Source organism: Temnothorax nylanderi, unplaced genomic scaffold (genome assembly GCF_030848795.1).
Source record: "Temnothorax nylanderi isolate EJ_2023f unplaced genomic scaffold, tnyl_v1.0 TNYL_tig0596_pilon, whole genome shotgun sequence".
Classification (NCBI taxonomy): Eukaryota; Metazoa; Arthropoda; class Insecta; order Hymenoptera; family Formicidae; genus Temnothorax; species Temnothorax nylanderi.
The window spans coordinates 58,947-82,587 of record NW_027249658.1 but is presented as its reverse complement, the minus strand read 5'-3'; the positions used below and the strand labels follow the sequence as shown (position 1 = coordinate 82,587).

Below are 23,641 nucleotides of genomic sequence, written 5' to 3'. Positions count from 1 at the left end.
TATTTTATTAATCTCAAAAGTTTAAATATTCAAATATTGCTAAAATTATTAAAAGAATAAAATAAGAAACAAACAGGTAGCAGAGCAATATATTAAATTTTTTTATTTAATTAGGTAATAATTAGAATACGAGATTTCGAATTACAAATATCAAAAGTCTCGAAAATCGAGAAACAATTAGGAGAATATAAGTAATCGGCAAGGAAGTTGTACTATATCTAAAATTCCAAGAATTTTCCAAGATTCCCAAAAATTGCGATTCCAAGAATTCGGGATTAAAAATCACAATTTTTAGATAGTCTTAAGGTGTTAAAATTTTAAAAACATCTAAAAAGACCGTTTTTGAGAAATATTTTAGACACACGTGTTGTCTAAATAGATAGATATATAGCTTATTATTTTGCTGGCTACTTAGAAATAAACCACGTGACGAAATAGACGCGACGCGACGGAAGTCTATTACATATCGCGGCATAAATATTTCATTGACGCAATCACATGATGTCTATAAATCGCAATACTTTTTATTTAAACGAGAACAACATAAAACACGGTTCAATGTTTTAAAGATATTACAGCAACGAAAAGAATTACGACTATAATATAAGAAAGAAATTAAGTATTACACATATGAATGGAAGAGAGAATTAAAATTCAAGAACATAATAAGGCCAACTCGCGATCTTGATTTAATTGCAAGGATGTCACAAAACAAGAACAATAAAATAATAAAGAAAGAAAAAGATCTCTGTCATCTTCAAATACATGTTAAATACATCAAATACATCATAACAAAATTAATATTAACGGTCATTTTATTTATATAAGTCAGCGTGCATGCGATTAATCTTAAATATTAATTAAGCTTCATCAAAGTTTTTCTAATTCTTTGGTTTTCCTTCCACATTTGTTTCTAAAAAGTGGATATCGCGAAGGACAAACTGGACAAACACGATCTAGGTCTTCAGGAAATTGAGTCGCAGTTAACAGGCGATTCTCCAGGAGCTGAACAGAGTTGCGATGCATATCCTCAGGTCAAGTGAAATCAATTACAAGAGCATCGCGCAGCGCATCAATTGATAGCGTCGTCGGAGTAACGAGGGGGGCGAGGGAGATCTTCTCTCTTCTCGATGAAACTCGGAGATTCGTCTAACGGTGGAGGCGCGTTCGCGAAGCGAAGCGTTAAAATTAAATCTAGCCAGAGGCCGTCGGCGACGATGAGTCGTCCTCTCAAGCTCAGTCTCAAGAGCATCCCCTGGCTGCACGGATGCATTCCGGTCACCGATCGACCTAGCATTCCCCGCCGCGAATCTCTCTCCTTCTCCGTGAACCGCCCTCTCTTTGTGCGACGCGCACCCGAAAATCTGCGAACGTTCGAGGATCCCTCGCGAGACGCTGAATTCGCGCGAACTCGAGGCTCTCGATCACCCTCATCTAAAAACTTTGCCGAGGTAATGCTTCGTTGTATTGGGATCCATTGAGATCCAAATTTATAATTGGAGAGCACACAATTTCGTCCTTCCTGCACATTGTACTCATTAGCGTCAACTTAATCGTAGAGCTTCTCTCATTATTTAACACACATTTGTCTATACCGTCGCGTAGATTAGGACATCGGGGATACTGTATTCAGTGCGCATACTTGAAGCGGATAATTAAGTTCTGAGACAATGCGGATCTTACATTTTTACAATGCGCCAGGGATTGAGAGCGCGTTATACAGGATTAGCAGGATACGCTGCGTGGGATTTAAACGCCAATATCATCGTTCGCCGTCCAACCAGATCCTCGAGAGAGAGAGAGAGAGAGAGAGAGAGAGAGAGAGAGAGAGAGAGAGAGAACGCTCGACTATGCAATCACCAGAGGACACGTACTGTCAATTTTCCAATGTTTTCTCGACACGGTGGGATTTACGGGGACTTTCACCATGCGTTATTGATAATATATTCTATTTATATAAGAGAATCGGATAATCTTGGAGATAAAAAAATATTCTTTATTCCTTTTCTTTTCAAGCTCTGGAAAATGTGCGTAAAAAAATATCGACAAGTACTTGAAATTAACGTCTAGACTAAACGTAGAATCGATCTGGCGAAGTAGTTGCCAGAATTTTTGTCGTCCAATCGTTGCTGAATGGTAGGACGAGGAGGAGAGCACACATGTATGCGAGGAGTATGTCATCGGGTTACTAGCCTTGATCATCGGCCAAATACTTGACGGGGAAAGCGCACCGTTGTCACGCTACTCGTGCTAATTTTACGTACGCCACATACGACGCAGAAAACTATGAAAATTGGCAATAACGGCGGAGCCTCGTGACAATGTAATTAATTGCAGCTTCAACAAGTTGTTTTCCGCAAATGCTTTATAATCACGCGACTTATTTATTCGTCGATAAAACATTCGCACTATAACGATCATACGCTAGAATCATACATCTCTAAAAACACATGTCCGCAATCCGCATACGCAAGACGTGGAGCGATTCAATTTTATTATCCTGCTTTTTATCAGTCCAGAAAATAAGAAAATCTTTCGTTCTTAAATGGAAGAAGACAAATTGAACTTTGCGGTTTCAACTTTAAAAGTCGCATTTCCGACAGATGGACCGAGAGGACGAGGACTTTGGCGAGGGCTACATCGCGGAATCGCACCCGTTGAGGCCGACGCATCTCACGGTACCGCTCGGTGGACGCTCCGATTCGCGGGCGCCCAGCATCAGCAGCAGCGTCAGCGATCTCGACGTTCCGATATACGCCAGAGAGACCACGATACCTCTCTCAGCGAGGAAGGTAAAGCTCTCGTCGCGATGCGTTCATCGAACGAACGAGCGACGTATATTTGTTGTTTCAACAAACAAAGCTGAATACACATGAAATTAAATTCGTTCCTCGAAATTAAACACGCGCGTCAAAGTGAAATGTGATGAGAATTTATAACGACGTGAGAAAATTCAAGTCCGATAAAACAAACTCTCGATAATATAAGGGTTTTAATTTAGTATTAATTTTATTCATTTTTACGTGTTCTTAATTATTTACGGCATTACGGCATTACGGCATTTTATAAGTACTACGAAATGTTTTTTTTTCTCCTAAAGAACAGAGGTTCTTTAATTCTTCTCAAAGCGGTCGATGTAAGAGTTGCATAAGCAAAGCTGGGAATTGATATATATCATTCAATCGGAGGGACTCGAAAATAATTCGCTTGCTCCTTATATCGAAAGATGTCGCGGTAATGTTGCCTAGACTTGTGCCGTAGCACAATCGCCGATTAAACGCGAGCGTGAACGCGCCGTTTCGGCGATTGTCGCTGCAGACAACGATTAACGATGCCGAGCTGGCGCTCGAGGTGCGCCGAACCGCGAACGGACTAACGGAGACGAGCGCCTATGTAACGAAACATGCGCTAGCGGGAAAACACCCTATTTTTAGAGCGATGTCGAAATCCCGCGGTTATTCGAAGTCAGGTGGGCGGACATGCGCGCTCACGCGCGCACGCACGTCTCGCGGACTTTGTAAAAGTGATGTGGAAGACCCCCGCGCGGTCTTCTTCAATCTTGTTTACGAGGTGGCATCCGCGCGAAACCCGCGTGCGTCGAGCAGCACGCGCTTTATCGAATTACAAACTGTTGTAGCTGCATCTCGAATCAATGGGGTCTGTTCTTCGTGTCGGTCGTGCAACATGTTGTACTGTCTACGTCTGAAATGAAATAGATATATAATTAGACGTTGGAGGGAAAAGGAGAAAGGATACACAAAAGTACAAAAAATTCAACTACAAAGAATAGAACGAAAGTTCTCTGACTCTAGAGGCTTGTCGTAACGTTATATACAGGTGATTCTCGAATAACGCACGGTAGTTGAATAGCACGGTAAAACATTATGACAACCTTACTCTTTTAAAAGTTTCTTTTAGTAATCCCTTGGAATCAAATTTTATATGGATCTGGAGTCTTGAATTGCACGGTTTTCAATAGCACAAAACGTGATCTTCAAAATTACATGAATCCTAAATCTCGAATAATACGGCGCTTTTTCAATTAATTATGTTATTCGAGAGTTATCTATATTATGATCTCGCGAATCCATCTCGTTTTGCGATCAACCCATTGACCGACCGTCCGGCCGATTTATCGCCACATTCTGCACAAATCATCACATAAAAACGTCCTCTTATGTAATCTTACGTAATTCGTATGTGTTTTTTTTTTAGGGACCGATCGAAAGTATGTATCGATTAACGGTGTGAGAGTAGCGGATGAGTGTCGAAAGATTGATTTTTAGTTCCTCAAACGTTGACAATATTGTTTTAATGAACGCCCAAACGCCGTGTGCTCGCGTACATGAATTGCGCTTAGGAATTTTCTCGGAATACAGGCCGGCGTCTAGAGATGATTATCACGTCGGATTATTGGCAAGAATTCCACGCGGCGTGTAACTCGCTGTAAAGAGCTCTCCTCGCCTACCTATATTTTTCTCAAGTGTCGTCACGCGAAAAATATTAAACGCTCTAAAATAACATTACATCGTTTAACATCCCTTCTCTATACCTCTATAAGATCATCTTATCTTTTTCACCCGTCTGTTTTTCTCCTGCCTTACACAAAGCCTGGATCTTTCCTTTTCTTACATTTTATTTCTTTCGAACATTACGCCAATGCAACAAAACACGATTGACGAAGCGTGCTCGCGAGTGATGCAACAAGCGCGCTGCGCGCCTGTACGCGCATTTGATCCAGGTTTAATGGTACTCTAGCTCTAGGCAGTCGATTAATTTGCCCTCGGTGCGTATCACGGCTAATTAAACGAGGCGTACGGTTCGAAAAAAAGAAAAATATATACTGACGCGCTTCGGGCACAAGGTTGCTACGGCGGTTTATTACTTTGGCTGTTGTTTAATATGACAGAAATAGTCCTGTATCCGTGCACGCGCGATAATCGCGCAATAATCCGCGCGTGGCGCGAATCGCGTTCGCAGTCTCAACAGGTGAATCGGCGCTTCTTTCTATCCAATGTCCATGATGACGCGAGTCCACGGGCGACCGCTTATCGATCGAAGCAGGTTGCCATTGTCTGCGCGAAAGGCACGTGCAACTGTCTCGAAAGTCATTTGAATCTTTTAACTTAGAGAATTTGTGAATCTAACTGCCGTTCCCTCGCGTTTTTAGTACACCAGGATCAATGGTCATATTTTCAACATGGCGTAAAGAACGCCCGTAAATGTCACCAACTATTGAAGGGTCAAAATGTGCCTTCTTGAAATTCAATGCGAAGGCGGAGAGACGCTCAGTCGTCGCGGATCTTTTACTGGTCGAGTCCGGTGGGTGTGCGCGGAGGCACGTAATCGGTTCTGTCTCTCCCTATCTGACGAAAGCTGCGGCGAGAGTGACGACATTCGTCGCAACTGCGCGGGATATTTGCTCGTCATAAAAATAGAAAATTTCAAACGTCTCTCGCAGGGAAAACGATGTTAACGCGCGATCGACTGCTCAGTTGCGCGTACGCCAAGTATCCTCGTCTGAGGCACTTTCTTGCAAGAATGCGCCTTCTGCACTCTGAAACAAATGTATGATTTTCAGGGAAAAAAAAGATAGGATATAGAAAGCAACTGAATCGATCTAATTAGATCTAGCAGATTGTAGATCGATGTAATAATTCTATCGAGATTTTAATCGCGTTTTTATTTTCTACGGCAGTAATGTTAAACATTAACTCTTACTTTCGTTTACTTATTTATATATTATTTATTATCTATTACATTATTATATAGGGCAATCATAAAAATTTAATCTTTAAGACTACATTAAATTTCTAATCCTGATTGATCTACTTAGGTAGAATAATTTTCCCTGCGATAACGAACGACGTGTAAATCGAGCGTCTCAAAAACAGGCAGCGCAATGAACATGGGAGATTTTAAAGATTTCGACTATCTTGAAAACTAAGCTCTTCTTAAGCTCCTCTTGAGCCTATAATAAATTACATACTTGTCAGATCTCGTGTATAATCGCGAAGATTGTAATTACGCATTAACGCGTCATTGCCGTATCAATCGATCGTCCAGTCTCAATTACAGCTGTTTCCGCTCATTATCGTTCGTCCAGTGACAGATTGAACGCGATAAGGAAATTATTCGATACAGCCGTATCGAGTATCAGAATCTCCACGGAATCGTAAATATAATAAATTGTCAGCTGAATCAAACTGGTATCGGGTGGAAAGTAAGAGAGAGTAGAAAGTAGAAGAATCCTCGGTTGAAAAGCATTATTTTATTGATTTATTCTATAGAATTTCTTCGAATGTGTCTTTACATCTCGAGCTTATTCCTCAGGTCGTGATTCTCAAATGTCAGGATACGTCGCGGTCGATTAATTTCCTTTCCTAATGAGGAAATTACGCGTCACTGGCTGGCCCGAGGGAGTGCATATCATTTTCTTTTCCGAGTGTCGCGCCAGCCGCATCCGGGATAATAAGATGAATGTTCGGCTACATTTTCGTGCGATCGCGTCGGGCAACGGCAACGTGCCAGCTCTCGGCGACCGTTTTGCAGACGTCACCGGCTGCCGGCGAGACGCGGATTTTTTCGCGCAGGATCGCGAGAGAGACCCCACGCACATGTGCGTGTACGCGTTCACCTTGCACTCCTTCCTTTCCTTTCCTTTTTTTTCTAACGCTTTCTCGTATTGTAATTAAAGTAAATGTACCAATGCCTGGACAGTCAGTGGACACGTACCTATGTCTGGACACCTTTATCATTTTAGTTTTTAAATAGGTATAACGCGAATTAACGTTTGGATACTATAACTAAAGTTTCAAAATACAAGAAACATATTTTTATCTTTGATTTTAATTCGCGTTATATTTATTTAAGGACTAAAATGATAAAGGTGTCCAGACATAGGTACGTGTCCACTGACTGTCCAGGCATTGGCACGTTTACCTTATTTCGTAATGAAACGCGACTGTTTTGACTGACGATATCGTTAAATCGGTTAAATAATATTGTACATGTAACGCGTCTCTCGTGTTTATTTACATTCTCAAGTCGTAAATACGAATATAAATCGTGTCACAAAGCTATGAAGCTCTTATCATCCTAGTGAGGCGCAACAGCGGAAGGGAATTGACGTTCGCATCCCCTCCGTGTATCGTGGATTTCTCATAGGCGAATCGATAAACCGCTTACATATAACTCGGCTATTCGATGACCATCCGATTATGGTTAAGAGCGATCGTCTTCAGTCTCAATATATTAGAATCTGCTAGATGTACTCGCAATAGAAAAAGAATATTCGTATTTCTCTCTCTCTCTCTCTCTCCTCTCTCGCATAGCAAAATTTTCTATATCTTTGTTCTTTATTATGCAAACACTAGAAGTAACATTTTTTATGCTGAAAGAAAGAAACACTCCCACCCGAAAGTAGAAAGTATCATTAGCGCATTTTTTTTTTACCAATCTAAAGTAGAGCCAATTTTTAACACTCATGTATATATAGAGAAAGAGAGTCTCTCCGTTATCAACCGGAACGTTGATTTTTCTAAACAACCCCTCGTTTACTTTTCGAGATGCTCAGAAATTCCGTCGTTCATGACGTCATCATCCCTACGATCGACCCTAAAATCCATGCGTGCGGTGAGTGATGCAATCGCGAGTCAATCCGCGCGGGAGTCTCCCCCGTTACGTGGGTGGCAGATGAAGGGGTGAAAAATGTTAGCGCGCTTGCGCCGTGTGATCGGCCGATGGGGGTCTGCGCCGGCTGCGCCAACCCTCGTCCGTGGGGGGTTAAGGCACGCGAGGATCGAATCGAGCCGTCAGAGTAGACGAGTCCGCGTTTCTTGCATCTCATCTGCGTAGTGCGTCGTCTGGCGAGGTGAGTTTGCGAATATTTCCTCACGTGAAACTCCGCACGTGATTCTTCCGCTGATCGTCAGAAAAAAAACGCTAACGACGGCTGCCGTGTCGCTAATTTGATCAGGATCACGCACGTGACGTTTTCGTGACATTCTCTTGGGTTCATCGAATTGCGTCGATGCCGTAATGTCCGATCGGTCCGATCAGCACGGCCGTCGAGGACAAATACTCGATTCTATCAGAATTCAAATCCTCCCATCGCACAATATCGCCAAGTCGAATTCTTAATGATCGAAACATAGAAAATGTTCCTTCATCTATGTATGTGTTGCTGACCGTCAAAAAAATTTAAGGGTTTAACCCTTCAGGTTTTCACCTCAACTCATCAAAGTTGTCCCGATTTCAGTCTCAAAGATTTAATTAACGTCTATGGAGCACTCGTGTTTCACACTATTACTGACATTGTCGTACAAAATTCGCGCGGACGAGTAGGGTGGAAGGTATATCTGTTGACCTTTACGATTGACCTTTGCTATCGTTCAAGCCGGATTTTCCCCGTGACGTTGGTCGGCGATAAGCGCGATTGTAAATATGATTATTTTTAAGAGAGAAGAACGCGATAAAGTTCAGTAGTAAACGGAAGGCTGAACATACGGTTTCGTTTCCGCATGAGATACCTCGTAATACTTTATTGTAGTTGCGTGGCACCATTATGTCGTTCACATCGCATCGTGCTGCACGCGGCGTGCGTAATGCGTTTGATAAACATCATAATGTGCCTTTCAGCCTATAGAAATACCTAGTTATCTCGCCGTCCTCGCCACCGAATAGGCGATGTAACTAGCGATGACTGTTACACAATTTGCGTGCTTAAATGAAATTCTTTTTACAGGGGATAAATTATATTTTTTACGCTGAAAGCATTAACGCAAATAAAATTATCTTCGGGAAAACGCGGCGAGTACCTATTACCGCGTAATTATATCGTGACAAACTTTAAGCACTCTTGCACACATTTAATCCTGATACGTGATCGAATCACTTAATTGAGACAATGAGAATTAACCATGTTAATTCAGATGAGATAAAAATTGATTAATCAATCAAATTGATGCAATCAGAAATGTCATAATTATCAAACTTTTCAATAGAGGAGAGAACACCTTAATTGAATTTAATTAACATATTTTACATTAAACTATAGACAAATATAAAATGTATGTGTACTGTCTCAGTTTTGTTTAATTCTACCGAACAAATTCTGATCATAACTAGATTAAGAAAAAATTTATATATCTATAATTTCTACTTAAAAAAATTTTTGTTTCTTTTATTTATGGTTATAGATCATTTAACAATTATTTCTTTATAGTACTTACTTCTATTATGATGTCTCCTTTCTAAAAAGTAATATTTATTGCCAACCATTTTGTAGTTTCATCACGTACGCATGTCGATCATCTTATCGTACTTGGTAAATGCCTAACTAATCAGATTTGCATAAAATAGTTCGAAGGAGAAAAAATGTCAGAATAGAAGAATAGAAGAGCAATTGCATCATCCTGTCCCATCGACAATATAATCGACAGATGAGGTTTTTCAAAGGGAGTTTTCCGTACAAATTACCTTTAACACATAATTTCTATTCCTTAATGATTTTATTTAATGGAACACGTAGGGTAGCATTTTTATGGAAATCAATATTTATCGTAATTTTATTTAATTCTTCAACAAAATCCAACTCTTATCTCATCAAATTTCGTTCCATCATGAAATTTTTTCTTATCAAACTTCACCGTGGAGCAAAATATAACAGAATGGGATTTTTCCGCGTGAAACGAGTTCATTATTGTGAATGTAACTTTCGTACATAATGCACTTTGTCGCGATATAATTCAGAATATTTATAAGAGTAATTTTCAATAAATTTATCACGAATATATTACCAATTTATAAACATGACAATCTCAACAAATATTTCAAGACTACACTGAGGGAAAAATTTTGTTGAATCAACAAAACAATTTTGCTTGGCAACATACAATCTTCCGGTTTTATTAAATCAACAAAACAATTTTGTTGATTTTTTAATTTATTGATCCAATTATTTATTTTATTGAATTAAGTACACGTCTATTATTTGAACAAAATGAAATAATTGAATTCTGAAAATGGTATCATACAAAATCATTTTTTTCAAGTTAATGATCAATTTTGTTAACTCAATAAAATATTTTTGTTGAACCAAGAACATTAACGTTTTTAAAAATAGTAAATTTATTCAAAGAAATATTTAGTTAATGTTATATTATGTATAATTGATAGTATAAAATATTTAGTTAAAAAGAACAAATCAATATAGTCAACAAACAAAATAGTCAAAAAGAACAAAAGAACAAAATATTTTGTACAAATATTTTGTTAAGCCAATCAAATCATCTGCTTGGCAACATACAATCTTCCGGTTTTATTAAATCAACAAAATTTTTTTTGAAAAAAATAATTATTTCTCTCAGTGTACATTTTTCTCATCGTAATGCTCGTAAGATAAATTTTTTCACGATCTTTAGTCAACAGATAATCATAGTTGATTACGTCACATTTGCATTTATCATTCTTATGTGAGTTTTTTGTTTGATATTGCGTAACGATGTAAACGGTCGTTCGTTTTTATAGTCGATCGATATCGCATTTTGTAAGACATTCTAGTGGTGAGTTATCGCGAGTTCTAAGAGTACTTTTTATCGCTGTGAAATGACTCCTTCTCATTTTGGAACGATATTGACTTTCGGGTCTCACCCGAATTTGCACAGAGAGAGATATCACGCCACATATATTTACTCAACGACTACGTTTTTAGAATCTCCACTGACTAACTGTTCGTTTTCTATTCTTTCAAGCTATCATACGATGGGCGTGGAAAAAGAAAAGGTATCGTATATAAGTAGATATATATGCGTAATTCTCACGTCGGAGGCGTAGCCAGAAATTAAGCGGAATTTGCAAAGATAGCATAAAATATAAAATAAGATTTCACGTTTAATTTTTTCTTTATGTATGAAGAAATATCGTAAGAGTATAAATAAAATCTTTCAACAATGGTCTACATTACTACTTTAAGTAATGTTTATGTTAAAAAGATTAAAAAATTTAGCTGAGATTTAAAATTTAATTATCTCCAATTCTTAAGAAAATGGATTAGACACCCCCCCCCCAATATTGCATTGAATTTTTCAAATATACCCTCGCGCTTCCTATATCCATCTACGCCTCCTTCGTTCGTATATGTCACGAGATTGGTGTAATTAAACATTTGGCTCTAGTCAAACGACGATATTCAAGAACAGGCGACGACGCCAACGGCTTTAGCTCCAACACCGAAGGTAATTCTTCCTTCTTCCATGTTAATTCTCGAGTATAATTGCTTATTTGCGCGATTAGTCCAGTGAACAATATGAAGAGGAAAATTGATATTCCCAGATATATTTAAAAAATATCACTATCATTTACCATGGTGTAATTTACAGAAACACTGTTTTATTAAGTAACTAGATCGCAATTGAATTAATAAAGATTATATTTGATTCTTTTTTATTATTAATTAAGGGTGCTTTCCATTTACTGACACAAATCATCACAAGTGTTACTCTGTCTTTGTTGCTCATCGAATGCCATGAAAGACAGAACGACGTTTGTGTCAACTTGTGTCATTAAATGGAAAGCACCCTAAGTGAAACAAATCCCTCTCCTAATTTATAATTTATTTTATATTTCTTCGATGCAAAATATTATATAGGCAACCATACCCGAGGATTAAATAGATTAACGAGATAAACATTCTTCATCGTTTAAAATTATAATGCAAAATATTCCACGAGAGCTTATCCGCCTTGTTAACCGTCCAAACACGATAACGCTTTGACATTCGCTTACGAAATTTCTTATGAAATTAATCTTATAACTTTTTTCGTCGTATCTTTTCTTTTACATGCAGACCGCCGCGGCCGATAAGGACTGGGTAAGTACCAGCTGTTACCAAGCATTCGTTGTCGATAGCCCACGTGAAAGTGAATTACGATCAAGCATGCATCGCTCGAAGAAAAATGCGTTCGCGTAACATGACGAGTGACAGGGGAACGACGTTGTTGATGTCTCGCCAAAGTCATTGACTCGCAAATTATCGCAATGCCTCGTCCCGCGTTCCATTAGCGGAATACTGTCGGATATGTGTAAGCGCGCGGGTTCTGAGAGATCCCGCGTACATATACGTACATATACTATATAGATAATCGAGAGACGATTGAAATAAAGTATTGAAGATTACCATCGCTATGCTAAATAATTATGGGAGTAATAATGTCGATATAATTGCCATATATTCACGGCTACCGAAAGCGAGCTGTGCCACGATAAACGCGAAACAAAGTCCACAAAAGATAACGTTCTATCGCGGCAATGTGTTGAAATTTCGGTGATATATCGGAGAACGGAGGTCTCCACCCAGACATCGGCGATTCAACCTCTCGCTATAATTCGCCGACGATAAAAAATATTTAAAAAGCGTTGAGATTCTTGGTGTTAAAAATATAACACTGAAAACTTCAGATAGTGAATTACATTACAAATTAATATCGACATATGGAGCAATATTAAATATTTTCCCTTCCGTTTTAATATTATTCCCATTGTCTGACGCAATGATTAATATCTATTCATTATTTCGTAACAATTTAGTAATAGATAAACAATATTGAATAAGTAGCAATTAAAATTTGATTTTTCGGTAGACGGTTTTATCTTGATAAAAATCGAGAGATTATTCGTTCGCGACATAAACAGTGAGATATCTAATTTTAAACGTGGATGACAAATTGACGCGAGACATGTTTGTTTGACAAGTCTGGTTTAACAGAGAGTCGTCAAATTTTTAGAAAGCTCGACTTTGTTTCTTGATTACTCCTATACTGTCAGAAATGGCGCAAGAATGGAGGCACATAAGTTTAGATCGGTATTTACATGCAAATTGGATCTCGTGTTCGTCAGCTTCGGTCGACGTATTACGACAATTAATAACAATTGCTTCTAATAGTGAATAATCGTGTCTGCCTGTCTGAGTCTAAAATCTATTCGTATATCGATATATTCATAGCAACTCTTAATCATTAATCTAAAATAGGGCGAAGAAGATGAAACAAATTGATGTTTTAAGAGTAATCTTTTCTCCATCGCAATTTTACTCTTCTCTCCTCTCGATGTAAATGATAAATTTATTTGATATATTATTTGAAACCGCGATATCATTTTTATAACAAGATGATATCTGTGTAACGCATGTACATACATACAACACATACATCTGACATCCTGTATTTATTTTATACTGAATTATGATATATTAAGTGATCAGTGTTTGTCTTTAATTTGATAAATATTTGCGATGATACAATTGTGTATAGTGATAAGATATTGCACACTACCATACTGCTATTATTCGTGAGTCAGTGTTCGAAGCGTTTCAAAGATCTCTGTCTTCCTCGATTAAACGATACATCCGAAAGATACATTTTGAGATGTATAGTAATATTTCATTAAAACAATACTTTTATATTTATTCACATATTTAGTTATTGCTTTCAATATCTCGAATAACGTTGTTACACGGAACAAGTGTACCGTGTCGGAGGCAAGACGAGTTTCGAAGTCGGCCATGCGAAATTCACCGGGACATATGCGCGAAGTCGCAGAAGTAGTCCGCTTCAATGCGGCTTAATTGTAAAATTGACACGTACTGACATGACCTAACCGGCTTTCATTAACAGACCGCGTCCGGTATCGTGTGTACTCCGGTGCGGACCGTCCAGAAGCGCGCTCTCGTAAGAAACGCAAAGAGGATCGCGTCAAAGTGCAAAGACTAAGAGATGCTCCAAGTATTTCCACGTGTATTTCCAGTTTTTTTTTTTCTGAGACGACAAAGTGCGCGTGTAACGTTTGCTTAGGATCCGTGGAATCGTAAACATTATAATGTGAGCTTAGAATATTTTCTGGGAGTTAGAGCATTTTCGGAGAACACTGGTGGGAATGTTCCACGAGCAATATTTTAAGAGTACCTAGAATGCATTATTTCACGTGGGCCAAGAATGATCCAAAAGTATTTTCTGAAATGCGAGTATTTTAAACACATATTTTGAGAATAATCGCGAAAGAGGGAAAATTTGATATATCTTAATTAATTTGATAAATAATGTCCCTCTTCTTCTATTTGGATTTATATTTTGTACTTTAAGAATACTTTCTCATCTCTTCTTGTTTCTTATACTATAATAATAAATCTCAGTGATATACGCCCGATCAATCGTAGATCAGAAGAGTTTCGTGTAATGTGACACGATGTTGTTGCTATCGGCGTTTCCGCTAATAATAAATATGCGCCTCTGTCATCGCGCGATATTTGTATCAATTCCTGCCTCGCATCGCAAAACACTCCAGTTTTTTCCCGTAATACGAGTACGGACTGGGATCACTCCGTGTCCGATATCCCGAATCAACCGCGCAGTTGGATCACGATGCTCGCGGTTTCCATACGTTTTCCTCGACGCAAAATCAGAGAGCTGTCGCGAGCCGCAAAATTATTTGTCTGATTTTCATAGATGTCCTTTCGTACTTGAAATTAAGTAATTGGAAATTAAGTTTGGAAACATTTACCTAATTATTATGAATTTCAAAATTATACATGATTCCACCAGAAACTTTCGCTCTCGCCGTTGCTTTCGCAGGTCGAGTATCATTAGCGAGTGCCGTGCCTTTCGCGCTCCAAACTGCTCGGTCATCCGCTATTTCGTTTCTTTTTTTTTTAGTGGGGCAATCCCCCCCATCGTCGCGGTAGGGGTACGTGGGACGGTGAAAGGTTCATACGACCGGAATCCAGTCCCAGGGTCGCCCATTCGTGCTGTCGTTGTATCGGTCCAGGAGGAAGAGGGGGACACGAAGGAAGAGAGCGGGGTCTTTTGAAAATCGGCTTCGGTTATACCATCACACGAATATCGGCGGCAGTCGTACGCGCTCACGATCGTAGTACGGAGGTCTCTCGTTCGTCATCTCGGGATTTTTCTCCGCTCGAGCAAATTTTCGGAATCGTCGCTCTCCTCGCGGTCGATATTTCCGAGGAGAAATTATATCGTGAGAGAGAAAGAGTGATTGCATCCCGAAGAGAGACATACAATTTTAAAAGAAGTAGAACGAGACAAAAAAAAAGACAGAGAAAGAGAAAGAAAAGAGACAAGTGTATCAAGTGAGGCGCACGGATTATTTGCTTCAAGCAATATGGAGCTCAAGGTAAAACTCTCGAATGAGAGAAGACATCTGGTTTTTTTTTACGCTCAAATGTAAACAGCGTATCCGGAATAAAAATAGATAAATTTTAATAGCTGGCGAATTTATGAAGCCGAATTTTTTAATGTAGCTTTTCGAATGTACATTTAAACCTCGGAATTAAAATTTTGTTAAATTAAACTTTAATTAAAATTGAAAGAAGAAGGACACGATTTTGTTCACTATTCGTTATTCGATTTACGAGAAGCCTGTCTTCCTTGATTGTTAAATATTTAAAAGTTATCAGTATCTTAGCATTTTAGTTGAAGAAAAAACGATGGAAATTGGACGAAGAATCACATATTTGTGCAAATTATAAATGTGCCTCTTACATCAAGCCACCAAGTTTTCCCTAAAGGTTAATTCTGAAATGGATATGCAGCGAAACCGGATAAGAATATCGTATTTTCTATTCGAAAGAACTAAAATAAAAGTTTGCGAAAAGGTCGACTCGGTATATTTTAAAACATAACGATCGTAACTACTGTCGAACCTCATCAACATTTTACAACCACTTTACCCCAAGATTGAAAACGCATAAAATTATTCGTGACTTTAATCGGCTGTGTCCAAAAATATGTCTAAGATAAATAAAAGATATTCCAGACAATTCAAACATCGCTTGTAACGCCCATGACTGAGAGACTTATTTCATACGTTTAGACGTTATATATATTGGAGTCAAACGGAGCACACGCCAATCGATTTGTTCGGTTCAATAAACTCTTCGCTCGTAAGAATTTACTTAAATTTTAGTCCCTACATCTTTTCCTAACTTTTCATATTTTCTATATACAAAATGCAACAAAAATATAATAATAATAGAGTAGTAACAGTAATAAAAGTACACCGTTATTGATATCGTATTCTACAGTTACTTCTTAAGCGTGAAAACAAGGCAACAACGTGACACGTATGATACTAACTGAAGATAAACACGTCTATATAAATACTTACATTTAAGAGTTTATATTTTGGAGAGAATGAGCAAAGGTGGCAAGTATAGATAGCGTAGCCAAAAGAAAATAACTGACTGAATAATAAATGAGTGATCTGAAAAAAATTCTTATTTCGTTATACAAATCTTTAATTTTATTTGAAATTCAATGCTTGCTTTTCGATTTCAACGTTATAATCATTTAAACCAAACTTTGATGCAATAAAGCCGAACAAGTCTTCATTTCGTGAAGTAAAATTCAGCATCGCAAAAATATTGCAAAGAAATTGATAAATCCATGATCGTTGATCGTGCAATTCCAAAAGTCACAAAATATTTTGTTTAATCTTCTTTTTTTTTATAAATAAGAAATTAAACGGTATATCGAAAACTTGAGATCTTCGAGTCTCGCGTGCTGCAAAGGCAGCTTCGCATTACGCAGCGATTGGCTGCGATTCGATAATCGTCAAAAACGAAGGAAGTGCCTCGTCAGTGCTCTTTGAATGCAATGTATGAATAACGAGAGGTACTCGAAAGCTCCCGTTGAAAGCCGTTATTATCATCAGGCTTTATTTTCGCGGATTGTAAAGTGATACGCTATTATCGCGCGTGGAATTTTAATAAAAAGTCCTTCGGCGAAAGAATGGAATCGGCTTGAGAAATGTTACTCATGCGGAACAGAATGACACATGCGGCAATTGATTCTTTTGTCTACCTGGAGCACGCGACATTTTGCGTTCTAAGGTGTTCGTAACACTTAACAATTGGCACAATTAACGATTAACATATACCTAAAATGATTAGCGCTGCACCGTCATCTTCGTAGAATTCTAAGAGAGAGGTTACGCGCGATTATCATAATGCGCAAATAGTCATCGTTATTAAGTCCTACTACGTATCACATTAGTCATTTTGCGACTGCATAAGAGGCGTTTATGTTAATAACAGGTGTGCCACAAAATCGCCTTCTCTGCAGCGTCCAATCATTCTACGAACGTGCGACACTTTTTTTTTACGCCACTTTTTGCTTAAGAACAGCGAAAACCAGATTTAAAAAAGACAGTTTCGAAAAGTCAATTTAAAAGAAATAACAAAAATAAAATCGTGCAATTCTGCGTTTTGTCGTATATAAGTATATCGGTAGAAATTAGCATATCTTACATCTAGACTTTTCAAGAACACGAGCGGTGAAACCTCATCCGCGATGACCGCGATACGTCTTGTCTCGACTTGATAACGACGCAAAACGGCTGTATTAAGTTGCCGATATTATCTCAGGAGGAGGGCCATTAGGTCAAGTACTTTCTATTGCCTAACTAACGACAAGAGGATAATACGAAACCCTTCTATTTTAATCAAGCTTCTCCCGCAAGATCTATCCTGATGATTAAAAAAAGAACTGAAAAAAGAAATATGAATCAAGAGAGGAACGGAAAAGGGAATAAGCAGATAGAAGATATAGAGGAGCGATACTGAGCGATTGTGAGCGGAAAGAGTGGAAGAGAAGAGACCGATGTCGGCGATATCTATATCCAAGAGGCAAGAGCAATCGCGGACCTTGTACGGGGGCGCGTATTCTTTTCGCAGGCGGGCTCGTGGCCCGTCAAAATTAGCGACTTGGCGAAGTAACCAGGGCAACGGCGTCTCGAAAACACGCAGCACACGCTCAAAACGTCGCGTCGGCGGCGCGCTCGTGCGAGTACTCTGGCTATTTTTAACACGTCCGAGCTTCCCATCGTCGAGCTTGCCGTCGCTCTCTCGGGAGGCTCGACCGGCTCGACCGCCGGCTGCACCAATCGAGCAACGACACGCCTTCGCCACGGCCAATGTAGCTGCGAGAGGATTTCCTTACGGGCACATGCATGCACTTACAACACACACTTACACACGAATAGGTCGTTCTTTGTGACGCGAGATACGTCACGGCGGTCTGGAACTTTGCTACGTGAGGAACGACAAAATATCCCCTTACGCGATTGCTTGTGTATGTAATATACCCGTTGTGCGTACCGCGCACATTTACAATGCTCGCATGCAATGCATACACGCAACCGGGCAGCCGTTGCAACGGCTTCTAAGATCATAGGCGTCGCTTTCGATCAACGACAGAGTAAACAACATCGTCGCCTAAATGAGGAGTTACTTTACTTCTGTGCAGGTTGATATGAGATATGTGTCGAAAAGAATTCATTTTGAAACATCTTCGAAATTTTAATTTACAATTCTGCAATTTAAGTTCGAATTCCTTTCCTCTACCAAACAGATTCTACAAGCAATTAAAAAAGATGAATTTTTTATATTTGGAACAAAGTGCAATATTAAATTAAATTCAACATTTAGCTATTAGAAATAGACGAGCAGAAAAGAAAAAAAATTTAATTTAAAAGTTAATTTCCCACTTTGATGGCGGATTAGAAATTCAATTTCACGGAATAAATTCCTGTCAATTTTTCTTTCAACTCAGCTATTTTTCTGCAGAAATTCTATCATTCTGACAAGTTTCTCATGAATTTTGTAATAGAGAAGAGAATAGAATATGCGTAATACGCACATTTTCTACCTAAAAAAATTGAATTAAAAAAGATTAGCAGAATTTTATTCTTGTGAAATAATCTTGTGAAATAATCTTGAGATAAATTCGAAATTGTGATACGAAAGATTACAGAAGAAAATTGATAATAAAAGGTAACATAGAAACGTGAATTCAGGTCGTTCTCTCCCAAGGTTTCATGCCTGCATGCATTCGTCGACCATGATCTAGATCGGTTTAACCACTGTCTCATGTGCGATCAATATCACTCAATTTTGTAGTAATACGCATCCAATTGAACATCGCGTATTGATTACGCCTAGGGTCGACACTCTTGCGCGAATTCGCGTACATACGGGTTTCAATTTTTAACATTAAACAGCGTTTATATAGCTGCTATAATATTAAGAGTTTATTAAAGTTGGAATTAAATGGGGAATGATTTGTTATCAATTTGCATCTTATCTCGATGAGATTTTCTATTTAAATCGACACTTTCCCCTAACTCACTTTTCCATTTCTATTTCCACATTTTTGTTTCGCGAAAATTATTTCGTTTCATTGGCTTTGCATGCTCTCTTAAATATACATATATCTGCATTTGACATAAATGTAATTGTGTGGAAATTAGGTAATCGTAAATCTTCAGCAACGGCAAAGTATTTAACAGCGACTTTTTACGTCAGTATAAATTTACTCGGCAAATCGCTTTAGCATTGGTAATCTCTTTAGTCGTGCCTCTGTACGATTATGCACTGGATAATGGAATAGATATCGTCGTGGAAAAATAGGTGTGCTCGCTATTTATACTTTCTGCCTGATCGCGCATTTTTTTTGTTTCGACGGTAATCGCAAGTGTATGTGACATAACATTGCTTTTTATCCTTGCTGAAATCAGATGAGTTGTGATCGATACGATCAAAAAAATATATTATCCGAAATTATGAATTTCTAACTTGCGATATCTGCTCGATGTTTAACTATAATCAATAATGGAATATTTTTATTTCTTTCTATTTCTATTTATCCATTTTATAGATAACACATATTGAAGTAAAATTATTTATCTTATACTCTCTCGATCAGATTTTAAAAACAATCTGTATTTCGGAGATCAGATATTGCAACGTTGGAAATACGAATCTCTATATCGATTCGTATTAATTAAATAACTTTCTCTAATTGTAAGTATAGTAAGTTTTAACACCTTCACATATTGATTTTCTGCATTGTCTCTTAACCGTAGAGAATTTCGTACGTTTCCATTCACATTAATAGATGTTAAATAATGCGAACTGTCAAGATTTAAACTTGCGAATCACTGATGAGTGCCTTTTACATAACACTTCTTTCTTTGCATTTTTTAGAAGTCGTTTCTATTTGCGAAGCGGTGTCGCGATAGTCTTCGTTATTATTAATGTAACGCGTGGACTTTGTTGTTTACGACGGTAATTGCGAATCAGCAAGAGAAACTGCAAGAATGTACGGTGAGACAGTTTATTTTGCGAAATCCGATAACTTTTCATCGAAGAAATGTTGCTTACACGGATACTTAATTAAATTTGCTCGTTTTATTTGCGTAAAAAATTTACGTGACGCGCGACCAATGATCGATGCATCACGAGATAGGGATTTAGCACCGCTGATATGTGCGTTGCGCAAAATAAACTGTTTAGATCTTTCATTTGCACCGGCGCGGCGTATAAAAAAAAACGCGAATATATCTTTTAGTGTACTCAGTATAACGCCAAGAATTATTAATCTGCCGCGAAATCTAACAATTATGATATACTGCGAATGTAACGTTCGGACGATTTGCATCCATCTCTTGTCCAGCTGAACAAGATTTAATTTTGCTCGCATCAATTTTAAGAATTGAATTATTTCAAGCAGATAAAGATCGAAGAAAATAAAATCGTAAAGCGGAAAATTCCTGTCACATAAACACTCTAATAGATCTGTTTACTTTGCTGCTCTCTTTCCATATCCGCAATAGAATAAGGACACGCTCTTGTAGAGTTATTGAGAGATACAGAGGACAGAAAAATGAAATTTTTCGAAGCGAACTACAGCGAATAGATAAATTACAAGTAATCGCTACTTATTTCGTAACAAGAGATTAAAGTCCGATGTACGATCTTGACGGAACAGAATTTCTTTCGATAAATTACAATCTCGGCGCATAGTACATAGCATTGTTATCGTATATCCGCGTACGAAGTACACTCGGTCGTCGGATCACCGACGTCAAAGAAGACTCGCAACATTGTCAAAAATGCATCGATAAATATTTATGCAAGTGCTATGCATATGTAAACATACGTGCTTGGGACAATACGATGATAATGCATTTGCGATGATTCTGCCACGTGATTGACCCATTTTTTACATTCTCCATGGGATCGTCGTGAAATTTAGAGAATTGATTATTTCAATTATTTATCTCAATCAAAGAGATTTTTTCGCCGATTTATATTCTCGATAATATCGACGTTATTAATTGAGGCGAATATAAGATCTAACATTGAAGTAAACCCCCTCCCCCCATAATAATCCACGAGAAATAGATGAATTAAGATGAATTGAAAGTATAAATCATATCTGCAAGATTGAATAATGAATTCTCGCTATTAGCGATTTATCTCTTGTCTCCTTTTTTTTTACTATGTTTTAGTACTTAATTGAATACCAAGTATCGAAACAAATTCGTTTTAATAAGATATAATTTGCACGGCTTACGCCATTGGCTTGGCACACAAGCTCACGCGCGTAACGATAACGAAGTGTCGTTTCTCCATGGAAATGATGTGCGAGTGTGCGTGCGTACGTACATGTTTGCACTATGCAAATCCAACAAAAAAAAATGAAGTAATATACATCGTAGCGCCGTGTTAAATAACACGAACACATACGCACGCATGTGCGGTATGCGTGTATCTTCCGGGTGGACAGATATGTGTGCCCCGCACGTGCGCGCGTGTATGCGTGAGTGTTGTGTGGCGTGCTAGTATAAGAATGGTCAGCGAGGATACCGACCCACCAGTCTTCGGCACGTGTTCCGAGACACTGGAGTACGATATACTACATTGAAAATTGAAACAACACCGCGAGGCAAACGATCCGACACAGCACTTACGCTATTATTTCGTCTATTGCGCGCGAGTCAATCGGTGAAAGTGAAATATCGGAACGTGATAACAGTGCGTATTAATTTGTGCGTAGCAAACCTACGGGATGACGATAAAATCAGCCGACCTCGAGGTGCCATATCTGAGAAGAGCGGTACGCACTCGACTCCGAAAAAGTAGTATTAGAAAGGGAGGAGAGAGAAGAGCTCCATTTCTACGAAATTGAACAACTTTCCTTTTAAATTAGCAACGCTTCTTTTTTCCCCGTATATATATATATGTATATATACGGGAAATAAAAATAAAGATATGTAATTATTGACGAGATATTTCCTGTAAATATTTCGCGGTTCACTACTCGTACAATACATGTCGATACTTCCGACTTGATTCTGAATACCGGGCAATATTTATCACATTATACTTGCGCGTTGCATATTCATCGCTTCATTAATATACGCCTTATCGATACTTGCATTTTAAGAAAGAACAACGACGTCGTTTCGAATATGCTAAGGAAATATTCCTTACTAAAATTCTCCGCAAATATTTCTCTTTAAATTTTAATATTTTAAAGTTAATTGTTTTAAAATTAATATTTTAATATTAAAATTGTGCATTTTTCGAACAAATATTTTCCCTTCCAATATCAGATTAAAATAATGTATTTGATATAATATTCTTTCGGTAATAGCTCTAAAATAAGATTTCCCATATCGATTTCTGCCGTAGGGTCTCAACGGCCGGCTAGCGTTCGCTATCGCGGCGGCCGCTCTCGGCTCGTCGTTTCAGCATGGATACAACACCGGGGTAGTTAATGCACCTCAACAGGTACGGATACTAACTTAATCGTAAGACATTCTCAAAACATCTTACATTAACTATTTGCAAAAACATTTGTCAAAACTGTTACATTTGCTTTTTCCTAGTATATAACAATAACGGTATATAGTATATTATATCAGAATCACGAGACCGTAAAATATTCGTGATGCATAAAAACGAAAAAGAAGTAAATGACGAGTGAAAAATGATAAAAATTACTAAACAAATGTTCTAACATTTGTTAGCTTATTGAGGACTGGATCAAAGACCTGAAGACGAATCGCACGGGTGTCCCAACGGAAAAGACGGAGGTGACGTTAATCTGGTCGTTGGCGGTATCGATATTCTGCGTCGGTGGAATGATAGGTGGTTCTTTGGTGGGCTGGGTGGCGGACCGCTTCGGTAGAAAGGGCGGTCTGCTGCTGAACAACATCCTGGTCCTCCTGACTGTGATTTTCGAGGGTAGCGCCAAGGCGGCGAAGAGCTACGAAATGATAATCGTCGGCAGGTTCCTGATCGGTATAAATTCCGGGCTGAACGCTGGCCTGGCGCCGATGTATCTGGCCGAGATTTCGCCCGTGCATCTGCGCGGCGCCGTGGGCACGGTCTATCAGCTCGTCATCACCATCTCGATTCTGGTATCGCAGATCCTCGGCCTGGAGCAAATCCTCGGTACCGCCGAGCAATGGCCGTTACTGCTGTGTCTAACGATCGTACCAGCGATCTTCCAGATGTGCACGTTGCCTTTCTGCCCCGAGAGTCCCAAATACCTGTTGCTTAGCCGCGGCAAGGATATGGATGCGCAAAGAGGTAAGGAAGAGTATAATTTATTACAGCACGCAAATAACGAATGTAGGATGCAGCTTATAAAAAAAATACTTTGAAAAGAGTTTATTCCTGAGTATTCGGTCTTCGAAATCGTGAAATCGTGAATCGATTGTCTTTTTTGAATCCGTCGTTTTGAATGCGTCATCATAGAATATATTCGAATTCTTTGTT

General features: G+C 38.5%; 1 protein-coding gene and 1 long non-coding RNA gene across 6 annotated transcripts in view; one reads left to right on the top strand and one right to left on the bottom strand.

Moving 5' to 3' along the window:
* Positions 1-745: 745 nt before the first annotated feature.
* The window catches only part of LOC139784196 (uncharacterized), a 26,464-nt gene continuing 3,568 nt past the window's right edge, over positions 746-23,641 (bottom strand). Inside the window, exon 3 of the long non-coding RNA XR_011721496.1 lies at positions 746-3,702. This is a non-coding gene — a long non-coding RNA (uncharacterized lncRNA). The remainder of the gene's footprint in view (positions 3,703-23,641) is intronic.
* The window catches only part of LOC139784194 (solute carrier family 2, facilitated glucose transporter member 1), a 25,163-nt gene continuing 2,839 nt past the window's right edge, over positions 1,318-23,641 (top strand). Inside the window, exons 1-6 of one of the 5 annotated variants that reach the window (XM_071723360.1) lie at positions 7,747-7,873; positions 10,755-10,785; positions 11,178-11,237; positions 11,849-11,872; positions 22,550-22,648; positions 22,888-23,452. In XM_071723360.1, coding sequence (XP_071579461.1) covers positions 10,765-10,785; positions 11,178-11,237; positions 11,849-11,872; positions 22,550-22,648; positions 22,888-23,452 — 769 coding nt within the window. In that variant the 5' untranslated portion in view covers positions 7,747-7,873; positions 10,755-10,764. Of the gene's footprint in view, positions 1,452-2,200; positions 2,324-2,603; positions 2,793-7,746; positions 7,874-10,754; positions 10,786-11,177; positions 11,238-11,848; positions 11,873-14,159; positions 15,187-19,794; positions 21,972-22,549; positions 22,649-22,887; positions 23,453-23,641 lie in introns of those variants that run through there. The other 4 variants (XM_071723357.1, XM_071723358.1, XM_071723362.1 and 1 more) reach the window with 4 other exon arrangements.